Source organism: Nicotiana sylvestris, chromosome 8 (genome assembly GCF_000393655.2).
Source record: "Nicotiana sylvestris chromosome 8, ASM39365v2, whole genome shotgun sequence".
Taxonomy (NCBI): domain Eukaryota; kingdom Viridiplantae; phylum Streptophyta; class Magnoliopsida; order Solanales; family Solanaceae; genus Nicotiana; species Nicotiana sylvestris.
In genome coordinates, this window is record NC_091064.1 from 220,400,952 (window position 1) to 220,414,525 (window position 13,574).

At 36.9% G+C, this 13,574-nt stretch overlaps 1 protein-coding gene across 1 annotated transcript; it reads left to right on the top strand.

Annotated features, from left to right (window-relative positions):
• The first annotated feature begins 1,227 nt into the window (after positions 1-1,227).
• LOC104224436 (pentatricopeptide repeat-containing protein At1g31790) lies at positions 1,228-3,643 on the top strand. Its single transcript, XM_070155312.1, has 5 exons — positions 1,228-2,204; positions 2,275-2,389; positions 2,471-2,530; positions 2,784-2,913; positions 3,576-3,643. Exons 1-5 carry the CDS (start codon positions 1,228-1,230, stop codon positions 3,641-3,643), a joined length of 1,350 nt encoding a protein of 449 aa, XP_070011413.1.
• The last annotated feature ends 9,931 nt before the right edge of the window (positions 3,644-13,574 follow it).

The following is a 13,574-nucleotide window of genomic DNA, read 5'->3' on the forward strand; positions in this document are numbered from 1 at the left end:
CTGAAGTCAACATTATGCATACTAGTACCAAAATTCATCAAATGTTTCACATAGTTCACATATTCTAACATCGAAACTTTCCGGCTACGCGCCCGAACTGCGCACGCCAATCGAGGCAACTAAAAGCGAGGTTTTCAAGACCTCGAAAGCGCGGAACAAGGAAGAACTACGGTGATGACCCTTCGGGTCGTCACAACAACCAAAAGGAATACTTGTAATAAATGCATTAGTGCAGTACAAACTACAAAGTATTAACAGATTCTATCATGTAGCAACATATGTTAACAAGCCTGGTAAACTAAAATGTAGTACATACTAACGGGGGAGTTAGTCACTTTATCAGGTTTGGCCGTTTGGTATTCATAAGACTAGGATTGTTCAAAAAATTTCTATTTGGTTTAGCCAATAAACCACCCGATAATCGTTAATCCGATACCAATCCGACCGTTGTCTTATTGGATGGCTAGCAAATTACTATATTTATAATTCGATAACCGTTAAGCATAATTATCGGTTCGATCCGCCCGATAAGCACCCCTAAATAACACAAGTATTATTTTATACTCCATCCGTTTCATATTAAATGATGTACTTTCCTTTTTAGCCTATTCTAAAACAAATGACACATTTCTAATTTTGGAAATAATTCAACTTTAAACTCTTTCATTTTACCCATTTAAACTTAATGAGATGTTTTTATAGCTACACAAATGTCATGGCCCCATAACTTTTTTACCTCTTAAGCTTTTAAGACCACAAGTTTTAAAAGTTTTTCTTTTTTCTTAAACTCCGTGGCAAGTCAAACTAATTTTATGTTTGGGATTATTTTTTCAATCTCTCCGTCGAACGACCCCCGAGAAATATTTCCCCTCGTATTGCTTAGAAGCATAGGTATTAAAATTCAATTGTAAGGTAGTCGATTCCAACTGAATAGAAAGACATTTGCATTGAACTGATTTCTTCAACTATGAAATCCACTAAAGAATCCTTGTAAAACAGATGGAGATCACATCATCCTACCCAAAGCCACCATTGTTTTATACCAATACCTCTTCAAGAAACTCCAAGAAATGGATACCCATCACTACTCGCTCCATCTCCAACCCCCCACCCCTTCAATTTCAGTTGCCTTTACATAGACCCCACCACAAAATGCACCAACCCATCAAACCTGAACCCAAGAGAACTACAAACCCCACATGCACAATCTCTGACGTTTTAAGTCTAATGGACGGTCTTGCCCTTAACATACCTGTTGACATATACGTTTCCCTTATCAAAGGATGCACTGAATCACGTGACCCTTTAAAAGCTGTTGAACTTTATACCCATATTTGTAAAAGTGATGTTATTCCTAGCTTGCCGCTACTCAACCGTGTGTTGTTGATGCTTGTGTCTTGTGGTTGTTTTCAACATGCGCGTCAACTGTTTGATAAAATGCGCCTCAGAAATTCTAAGTCTTGGGCTGCGATAATTGCGGGTTGTGTTGAAAATGATGAGTGTGAAGAAGCTTTGCGTTTGTTTTTGGCAATGCAGAGTGAGACAGTGAACTTATGTAAATGTGGTGATTTAATTGATGATGGGATTTTGGTCTGTGTCCTTAAGGCTTGTGTGGAAATGATGAATTTAGAACTTGGGAAACAGATTCACGGGTGGTTAATTAAGGTGGGAAGTTGTGAAAGCTTGGCTTTGAGTAGTTTCTTGATCAAGTTCTATGGAGAGTTTGGTTATCTAGAAAGCGCTGACAATGTGTTCGATCATGTTCCACATTGTAATACAGTTGTTTGGACAGCTAGAATTGGCAATTTGTGCAAAGAGGAGCAGTTTGAAGGGGCTATAAGAATTTTCAGGGAGATGGTAAGAGAAGGAGTTAAAAAAAATAGTTTTACATTTTCAAGTGTTCTTAAAGCTTGCGGGAAGTTGAGGGATTGTGGTCAACAGGTTCATGCTAGTTCTATCAAGGTAGGACTTGATATGGATGGTTACGTGCAGTGTAGCTTGATTGACATGTATGGAAAATATGGGTTGCTGAGGGACGCACTGAGGGTTTTTTATGCGAGAGAGGATAAGAGTAATATTGCCTGCTGGAATGCAATGCTGATGGGATGTATACACAATGGTCTCGGTATTGAAGCCATAAAGGTTCTCTATGAGATGAAAAAAGCTGGTTTGCAACCACATGAATCTTTGATTAAAGAAGTGTTGTTGGTTTGCGGGAGTAGTAATATTGAAAAAATGAGTAGTTGACCTTAAAAGTATCTCTTAACCGTGAAGATATGAAGATGATTCGCGTGATGAAGGAATTTTTCCGGAATATAATGCAGCCGGTGAAGTGGCTAATGTCTCTAATTTCTCTGATGAGTTGGTTGCATTTCAAGGATCAACAAGGGTATGTATATAATAATGGTCTGGCGAGCTGCTATACAATCTTGTATATGGAATATCTCTTAGTTTTTATGAATATATGAAGATGATTTGCAAGATCAAGGAATTTGTCATGGAATGTAATGCAGTCAACACCTATGCATTGGCAATTATCTCCGGTTTCTTTTATGAGTTAGTTGCATTTCTAGGATCAACGAGGCTATGTATATAATATTATTCTAAGAAGTTTGTGCAACAATCTTGCATACATGTATGTATATAATAATGTTCTGAAGAGTTGTGGAGCGATCTTGCAGACACGACGAGAAGTTATAGCACTAAACTGTGGAGTACCACATTTGACATGTTGTCGAGCTAGCATATACTATGATGTTTTGTTAAATTCTGGGTCTCTGTAGCTTAGCAATGCAAGAAATGCAACTATGTTATCAGTATCCAAGCTCGGTATTCAAATTAGTTTTATGATTTTCGACACTGCAAAATATGCTGCTGTTATGATTTATCATGACAATGGATCAATGCACGAAGGTTGTTGCTGATGATTTGGTGCATAGCCAATCTACTATTTTGGCAGTCATAACTTTGACACAAGTGCATATACATGAGACATTGCCCAGGAAGAACTCCAGCATATCTACTGGACCTATATTATAGAACCCTGATAGTGAGCAAAATCACTTTGTGACAAATCCAAGACTAAGCAGATATAGTTTGGGTTAGATCGTACTGGGATCCTTGGAAAATTTTCAAGTTATCTGAGACTAAATTTTGAGCTTATCATTGGAGAAGCTGAAGAGATGGAATCTCAGGATTTTGGTGATTGCAACACTTAATTTTCACTGCCCATGGGCAGCTGCATCTAGTATGTTTTCCAACTCTTGTTGAGAATCATCGATGAGACTTTGCACTTACTGAGAATGCTCTAATGTAGATTATAGAACTCTTAAAGCATCTAGAGTTTTGAACGGAATTATTTCATGCTAAGCTACCTAGAGATCAGATGATGTAATACTAAGAATTTGGAATTTTGAGTGGAACTAGTCATGCTAAGCTACCTGGGTATCCTGGAGATCACAAATAAGCCTTGAAGAGCTTCATCGTGTTCAACTCTATGCACACTGAAAATCGACGCTGTTGATATAGGCTATGCTTCCTGTACACTGTAATCTTGTAATGTCATACTTTTGCAGCTATTGCTGGTCATTGTATAGTTGCATTATTTTTATCCCGTCTATATTTCTCAGTTCCCACCAGATGATGCTTCTGAATTCAGGTTTTCCTTCTTACAATGTGTGCTTCTGGCGACCCTGTCGGGCTTTGGTTATTTTCTTATCACATCCTTCTTCACAATATTTATCTCATTTGAGATCATATATCACTTGTTATCGAGTAGGAATCTCATTGTTTTATCAGGCGATACAATAAGAGTAATAAGGCAATCATTGACACTTGTTGAAATTTTGTTGCTTTCAGTACTGCAGTAACCTTTTTTAGCGTAATAAGTTGTGTATTTTTATGACGAATTTCAATTTAAATTTCTATTAGATTATTTAAGCTAGTTGAGATATTTTAGGTTTTTCGATTTTAAATTATGTGGATTTTTTTGTTCCTAATTGGCTATTTGAAGTCTTGTTATGCTTAATAAAATTATTGAGAGACATTTTCAATGAATATTTTTAATCTTTTTGCTGCCCCATCTTTTGAAAAACCAGTAGTGGTATCAAAGCTTCATTGGTCTTACGGCCAAAAAATCATTTTCAAATCATTTTTAACCAATATAAATTTTAAACTCATTTTCAAACATGACAAGTAGCAATCTCTCTTTGAATACCCAACAAACTTTTACTAGCGAAAACTACTGGATTTGCTCAGTGAAAATAAAATCATATCTTAAAACCTATGATTTATTGAATGTTGCAATAAAAGAATAATTATTACGAGCAATCCCTGAAAATCCTATCATTGTCCAGAACCAAAGGGGGAATTGGCCCAAAAATTGGATGGGGGTCAAGACGATGTCGGGCGCCGACAGCTGACTCAAGGCCCCCCCGAACCGCGCGAAATGGTCGCCTATTACACGGCTCAAGTGGCACAACACCTTTGATCGACCATAGGGCCTATTCTACCCTTACCGAATTCATTCTATTGAAGCGTAACGTTAAAAGCTCCTTCTCATCTTGCATTTCTTTGATTTGGAAGTTCCAGAATGTTGTCTGTGGATTTCTATAACAAAGGAAAGTCTCATACCCTAATAATATGCCATTTGATTGAAACAAGTTCTGTGCTGCACAAAATCATAAGACGAAAAAGAAAGAAGAAAAAGAACTGCACTACAAAAGTGCGCAATTTCAGCGATGCTCAAAACAATGCTCAAGGACAAACAACATAAGCAAGAATTGAGGAGGAGCAACTTTTTAAATTGCAACAACTGAAGAAAAGTAGTGTTGAAATTTTGTTGCTTTCAGTTATTGCAGTAACTTCTTTAGTATAATAAGTTGCTTAGTTTTAGGAGGGATTTTAATTTTAAATTTCAATTAGATTGTTAAGTTAGTTGAGATATTTTAGGTTTTTTGAATTTTAAATTATGTAGATTTTTTGTTCCTAATTGGCTATTTAAAGCCTTGTTATGCTTAATAAAATTTTAGAGAGACATTTTCAATCAATACTTTTAATCTTTTTGCTGCTCCATCTTTTAAAAAACCAACAACTCTTATAAGCTAGGTCGTTCAACTGGTTAAGAGATGAGCTATAACCACTTGCAAACAAGCTGCTGGTTGCACGAGAGAATTGGCAAAGGTATGGACAAAAATCACTAGGACACATGTTCAAATTGATTGAAATGGAGACTTATCTAAGAAGTTAAATAAGAGGGTCCGAGATCTCTTGAATCAATAGAGACTCAGCTAAGAATAAAATACAATGTTCCTCTCTTGCACAAGTAGTTTGACCTGTAGCTAGCTTCTTATCTATTCGTTTTCTTACTAAGGAATGACACCCTACATCTTTTTTGAAATCAGATAGTAGCTATAATTGCTTTGTGGCTAAGAGAGTTATCGTTGTTCAATTTGTTTCTAACACTTCTTGCTCTTCTAGTGATTGTCCAACGAAGTTGTGTTTTTTGATAGTGCACTCCCTAATCAAGATGGAAATTTAAGAGAAACTACAAATTTGTTGAGAATTTTTGCATTGTCTTTTTTAACTACACAAAATCTTGCTTCGCACAAATATGCGCTATATATTGTGGATACCGCTTCCTGTTTGTGTAGAGTGGCTAACACACTGATGACAAACATAAATGTGTTTCAGTTTGACAGGAATAACTCAACGATATCACAGAAACGTGAAAGCAGAAGATAAGGCAACTCAAGGAGCCTGATGTTGATGATCTCAGCATTACTGATCTTGTCCATTTGGAAAACCAATTTGAGACTGCTCTTACACAAACCAGATTTAGAAAGGTTGGATCTTCCACATTCCTCTGTGCTTCTTACTCATGCCTAGACTTGCTCCATCTGTTACTCTTGCTGTAGCATTGTGTTCTTTAGGAACAGCTGCCCTTCTTGAAGCTTAAAGCTTTACATAAGTGGTACTTGAAGCTAGAGAAGTCTGTTGGCGTGGCGCTACATCAGTTGTATTTCATAAACAATGCAACCCCGCACGGAGTGTTTTGATCATTTTTACCCAATCCTAGATTTAATCTTTTTCTTTTGTTTTTAATTCTCTGCATCTTCTTACTTTTTTTTTGGCAATCCGCTAGGCAAGCGCCTAGGGCTAAGTTTTTTTATTAATAAAAGAACAGAAAAATACAACAAATAGGAAAAGTACAAATAAGGGGGACAATAACACCGGTATTGTTACTCATATGTCTTGGATATATAATCACTCCTCTGCGCCTCACACTGCCTTATGATGACAGCCTCATGTAGAGGATTCATGGTGTAGCTGTCGGCAACGTCTCACGAGGGCATATAATCTCATAACCATGTGGATATTTTCCAAAGGCATAGGACCAAGACAACACAAACCGGGCTAAACCTTACCTTACTAATCCTATTGAGGCAAATTAAAAGCCTCGCTTACTAACAAACATGTAAAAAGAAAGAACTGGAAAGAACCAAATATTTAATGATCATCACAGAGTTTATAACATACTCTGTGATGATATTACAAATGAGTATACTAACATAATTGTAGAATAAAATGATGAAGGAATTAAAATGTTGTCCCTTCTTGTCCGAACTTGTAATTTCTTCAATTTGTAACTTCTTTTTCATCACAATCCCAATTCTTCAAGGTATATTCAAAATTCATGATTTCTTTTTTGAACGATTGGGCTTTGTTGATGTAGCTGGGGCGACCTTCTTTTGTTTGGCAACTCTCATTGGAGGTCACCTAACATTTAAAAAATCACTAACCTTGTCATCCCAACTATTCTTCCTTGTATGAGATTTGCAAATTTTTCCACTATGCATTGGTGATAAATCCCCTTTTCTTGCCGCCTATTCTCTACACTGTTGTAACATTGCATCTTCTTCTCCTTGTTCAAAAAACTCTCTCCCTAAATTCACAGGTTGTGGTTCATTTTGAATCGTATCTAGTGACACCAAGGCAGATTCTCCAGTTGTCACCATTGCCTTACTTTGTTGTTGTCCAATGTGTTGTAATTTGTTGTTATTCCTACCTACATGACCTGTGCTAGATGTAATAGGATTTACAGGTATGGAACTTACCATAGCTTCCAAAAGCTTTCTCTCCTCCTCTAAAATAACTGGTTTAGTGGTGACCAGTTGCTGCTGCCCAGTTTTTGCCCGATCAGCTGTAGGATGTGCAGCTTGAACAGTCTGCCTTGTACCTGCTGTTGCAGCTTGACTTGAACTTGTATTTGGGGAACAGCTCTTAACACCTATAGTAAGCTGCTTGGAAGAAGTTGCTACATGTTGAGGCAAAATTCCAGCTGGGGCATTTTGAATTGCAGCACTAGGAGACATTCTGGGAACAAATGCAGGAGCATGGAGGTTTAATTTGCTCGTGGGGACTGCTTCAATTTTCCCATGAGACTTTGACTTAACTAGAGAGTCAAGCTCCTTACCTGCACTCTCCTGATCCACCTCCTCGTCACCTTCTTCAGCTGAGTATCCTGCAAAACCATCGCCCCAGTCCTTCTCTTCATCTTCGTCTCGTTGATCTTGCCACAGTTTAGATGTAATAGCCTTAAGCCTCACGTTTGTTTGTATAACCTCATTGTTATTCCCCGTTGACAACATAAACTGCCTAGATTCACCTTCTAATTCCCCAAACGACTCCGCAGATTGAGAAGGGATATCATATACGGAGGTGTTCAAAGTGACCACAGGTTGTTTCACAACAGTAGAATTTTTCATCATTTCATTCTGAGCATCTTTGATGATTTGTTCTACTTGAGGGTTGGAAAAATGCATTGTAGGTGCATTTGAACTGTGTGCCTCTGCCTTTTGCTTATCAACACGAAAAATGTCCTTCGAAATAGTGAGACGATCACCTATGTTCTTGGAATTTTGTTGCTGCGTGTTACTGCGTAAAGGTTGTGGTTGCCCATTTTTTGGAGTTGTGTTCATCATCATAGCTACTTGGGCATTCTCTACCATTTTAGCTAGCTCTGTATTGGAAATGTGCATTGTTGTTGTAGGATCATCATGTACTTGACTTGCCTCAACAATGTGATTTTTATCTGTTGCAATCCCAAGTCGATCATTTAAACCTGTGTCACCCTACACCAGTTGCAATATATTTCTAGCTTCCTTCTCACCTTGCTCATGGACATTGAGCAAAGCATCAAAAGAGTTAGAACACTTGAACGTTTCTGCTGCCCTTTCCAGTATTTTAATATCTGAAGCCTCCTTCTTGCTAGGTGATCGATGCACAACTGACCAACCCATATTCTGTGATTGTTGCCCATGTCGATACTCTGCTTTAACACCTGATCCCACAACATAAGCAACATCTAAACAAGCTGCTTGTGCAGCTGATTCAACATTAGCAGATGAACTAAATTGTGCACCTGCTATTGTTGCATTGTTCAGAAAAGCTGAAGCTAATGCATTATCATCAGTAATCTGCAGAATCTGCCCAGTTCTTTCTATTGCATTAACCCTTGCATCATCCATATTTCGAGCATCAGTAGTGAATCCCTGCTCTTCAGATTTTCCAGCTGCATTTAGTGTATCAGCGTCCTGATCCACCTTCTTAGGATTTGGAGATTTTTCTACATGTTCCACAGGTGCTACAGTATCTATATTAACAAAGGTAAATGCAGCTCTATCCACTGTTGTATTCAGTGCAACATCAATCTCCATATTTGACCCTATAGTATTAGGAACTTTTACATCTTTTTCAACATCTCCTGCCCCTTGACGATTCTGTCCAGATAAAGTAACAGCTGAATAACTAGCAGCCTTCAAAGCACCAGCTGTTGCTGCATTCATTCGTTCAAAAACTGTTGCAGCAGGGATGTCAGCTGGAGGTTTGGCTTTCATAGGAGATGATGCATCACCTACTGCTATCCCTTGTTTACCAACATGAATTCCTTCACCATCCCCCTTTTGTCCAGCATTAGCCAAAACCAAATAGCCATTAGCCTTTTCATTAACATTAACACTTTGTTGTCCTCCATTAGGATGCAAAATCAACTGGTTCACGACTACACCCTCAACCTTTTTCCCAGCTTGATCTTGCACTTGTTAGACCTGTATGTCCTCAATTGTTTTGTTCACAACCACCTCTTTACTACCATCATTTACAGTGGCCTTCAAATTATTTTGCTGCCCAGAAATTGTATTTTTTCCAGGTCCTTCAATCAACAGTTGGCTAGCTCTTTTTGAATTTAAATAGTCCCGTGCATCACCCTGTAGTTTCTCCATCACACCTGTTGCATCCATTTCATCCTCCATCTGTTCATCATGTGTTACTGTTTTTTTTTTCCTAAAAGGATGCGACATGTATATTCGTCATGTCCTTGATGCTTGCATTGGTTACAATACAAAGGTAAATTATCATACGTAACTTGTTGAAGCTGTTCAACAATCTTTCCAGTTCCTCCATCAACATATTTGAGCCTTATTTGTTCTGGATGTTTGTCCAAAATATTCAGAATCACCTTTACCCTAACTGTACTAGGTCTAGATCTAAGTTGAGTAGCCTTATCAATAGCAATAGGCTTTCCAACAACTGCTGCAATAGACATTAAGGCACGTCTAGCAAACAACTCAGGGGGTAAACTTGGAAACGAAATCCATACCGCTGCCATAGATGTCTCTTCTTTTGGATTGTATCCAATCGTCCATGGAAACACTCTAACCTGATGTTCTTTTCCTTTGTTCGAAAAATAACTAACTGACCTTGCAAGACAAATTACAAAGTCTTCATATTGATCCAGACGAACGAGAATCTGTCTTTGCGCAAGAAGTCCGATCAAACAGTGGCCTTTGACGCCAAACTGTTTTGGAAGGATTGTACGCAATTCTTGCAATTGTGGAGCATTAGGAGAAACCTTCACTACAATGGCTTGATGTAAACCTTCCTCCCTTGCAAAGTCTTCCCGCTCCTCCATTGTAAACTGTAACGTTGGGATTCCATGAACTACTTCGTTTGGCTTCAAGATTGTTTTTGTAACTTGTCCAGTTGTTTGTTTATGGATCAAACTTGCTGCATATGAATTGGGTTTGTTGTTTATGGAGTTATTAAGGATTGGAGGGATGATTTTAGATGGCTCTCCCATAGCTTGGAGCTGGGGAGAGACGACAACATCCATGGCTGCTCAAGACGTCACCATATCATTGACATAAAGAGCAAAAATTAACGATAAAATATTGAAAAATCTGGAAAAAGAGCTGCCTGCTACAGTAACCGCGAACTAAAATTCAAGATCTCTTACAAATGGCTATGGATTTGAGGATGAAAACAAATGGGGTTTGTGCGCAAAGACTAGATGCTTCTTTTGACACCAACTTTGCGAAGATCCACCACCGAATGCCGGAGTTGAGGCGCGTGAATAGTGGCGGAATTACTATTCACCCTTCTTCCTAGAGAGAATGAGGAGGATTTTAGACAGAGATGGTTTTTTGACATCAATGTCTTCACTTATCTTTCTTCTTCTTACTCTTCGACTCCTGTAATACAATTTTTTTTTTTTGAGTTGTAAATCAGGAAGAAAATCTAAACTGCTAACCTAGTTTTGTTATTTGCAGACACACTTGTTGATTGAATCAATTAAGAATCTTCATGACAAGGTAGGCCTCCATTTTTCCTGAGCATGTTTGAACACCAATTGTACAACATGAAAGGAAATTGTTAAGTTAAAACTCTATAGTAAAACGATTGAAATCCATCGATGAATTCCATTAAAAATATATATAACAGGAAGGTAAAATCCCAAGCACTTTACATTAGAACACATTCGAGATCCAACTGCTTAAAGGGGACCTCGGGTTCCTTCTCACGGAATGGCATTCCCTGGTCGACAAATGTTGTGCAAACTAGAGAATAGTTTATTATTAAAGAGAGATAAATCTTCTACTGCAAAAACAGTTGCAATACTAGTCAAGATTCTCAAGTGTTCAGAAATCTTTATACCAAACTCACGGTTAATTCAAGTTTGCAGAAAATGCACCAAAAGATTAAATATGATGGGAGTGACACCATCGAGCACGGTAACAGCGAGAATAATGCTCATGCCTCATATATCTATAGGTTTGTTCAAACAGAAATTTCACAATAATCATCAGTTGATTAACGCCATTACAAATTCATGTGACTGCTCAAGTGCAAAAGGCAGCTAATAAGAAAGATACTTCTGATTGTAAAGCCTATAAAACTGAGCACGACCAACTTCTATACTTTACAATAAATATTTTTGGGCCTACTTATCAAACAAAATAATTTTATTGGGTTTAAGAAATAGGGATTTTCTTAAAAAAGAAATTCAGCAGATATAAGAATGCAATTCCACTTCTGATTGACAAGCTCCAAATTAGATAATCAGTTGTAAATCTTCATTGCACAGCGTTAAATATATTATCTTTAAGTTGTTAAATGTTGCATTTGCACACACTTTCATATTTGAATAACTCTTGTGACAAGATTGATAATATGCGGGGACGGGAATTAAGCTAATTGCTCAAAAATTTGTTTAAGTTTGTCCCTTTTGTTCTGTTATATTAGTATGCATCTAATGTACTTCCTATATTAGCCATTAATAAGATACTATTCCCTCCGTGAAATTCACGCTTATTTGTCCACTTTTGACTTTGCAATCCCTTTAAGAAAAAAAAATGAAGTATGTATTTTATAACTTTACGATAATAATTATAGCATTTATAAAAGTCTTGGAAATAATTTAGAGAATGAGTAGTTAATGACAAAAGTAAACAAGAAAAAAAAGATTGTCTTTCTCTTGATTTAGTATAGTGAACAAGTAAAAGTGATAATGTATAGTATTTAATATAGTTGATAAGTAAAAGTGAACGGAGGGAGTACCTTTATATGGAATTTTTACCTCCTATAGCAAATGTTGATACCTAATTTATTTTAAATAAATACCCTTTTAAAAAATTATATTATATAGATACCTTTTGATTTTTATAGTCAAATATCTATTTATGGTTAGCCCCTACTCTTAAGCCATAAAATACTCTTTGTATTATTTTTCTCTCTCATTCTTTTAGATTTTTCTCCATCCTCTCTCTCTCTCAAAATGCCAGTATTTCTCCATGGTTATCTCCTCTTTCTCTCCGCCTCTTTCTCCATGTTTGAATGTCTAAAATGGCGAGTTATCTAGGTTGGTGAGCATCCGTACAAGAAGATTGTATTGGTGGTGATCAATGTCCCAAGCACTTGGGTATAAAGAAATGTGGATCTATGGTATGTTCAATTCTTAGAATATCTTGAAGGATCTGAGACCCCACCTTGATTTCCAATTTGAATGTCAGTTCCAGGTTTGGAACTGTCCATAGGACTGATTCAGTTATCACTACTGCAGGTCCTCGTGACTATCTATTCATTTAATTTATGCGAAGAGACCACGCAGGTGGGTACACGTACAAAAAGCTATGCAAAAGCCATGAAAGAAGGGTTTTGATTCGCGTATCGGCGGTTTCTTCTGCTCAGGAAGTGACCTCGGCTCCGGCACCATTGTCGGACCAAGACGACGTGTTTTCACTACCGGCTTCCGGTGAACGGCGGATTCGCCGGTAATTAGGGTTTGTTCTTGAACAAAGACGACGGAGTTTGGGGCTGAGCAACTTGATTTTCTGTTAATATATTTCAATGTATTTTCATGTATTCATTGTCTTTTTTTTCATTGTAATCCAATGTATCTCGTTGTATTCCATGTATTTCATTGTATTCACTGTCTTTTTTTCATTGTATTTCAATGTATCCCGTTGTATTATATGTATTTCATTGTATCCACTGTCTCGCTATATGCCATGGATGTATTCATATGTTTTTTTTAATTAATATAATTTATGTATTCAGATGTATTATATAATTTCTCTGAAGATTGCTATATTTTTTGGGTATTTTTCGGTTGAGAATCTTTTTTATAACGGAAAATACAAAATTTGTGTGTTATAATTGAGTTTGTTGAGTTATATTAGGAGTCTATTATGTTAATTGATTCACTTTCCGTTTTAAAAACAGTATAATCCCCTATTTCACGCCGTGAATACAATTGAATACAATAATCTGTCCAACTGTAATCCCATGTTTCGCTCCATGAATACAGTCGAATACACTCGAATACAACAACTGATTAGTTGGACTTCCCTGATTCACGCCTATTTTTGCTACTGTATTCATGAATACAATAGCTTAAATACATCAAATACATCTTATAGCCACACAAAAGGTATCTATAATCCGTAATATAACAAATGGTATCTATAGATGGTTAATTATTACTAAAAAATAGTGCTTTATGAAAATTTCCCGACTTTTATTCTCGTCAATTTTCTTCATAAATACAAAATATAAGCACATTTCAGAAGCTCAAACGATGGCCTCATAAACAAGGAATTAGTTTTATAATTCGAGTTAGGTGTCGTTGGCAATGACCAATTGTTATGATTAATGCTATTACCTTCCTTTTTGTATTGCTATTTTGCTAGTGTTTGCGGTTATCTAAATTGATGACAACATTAATTTCATGGATTTTT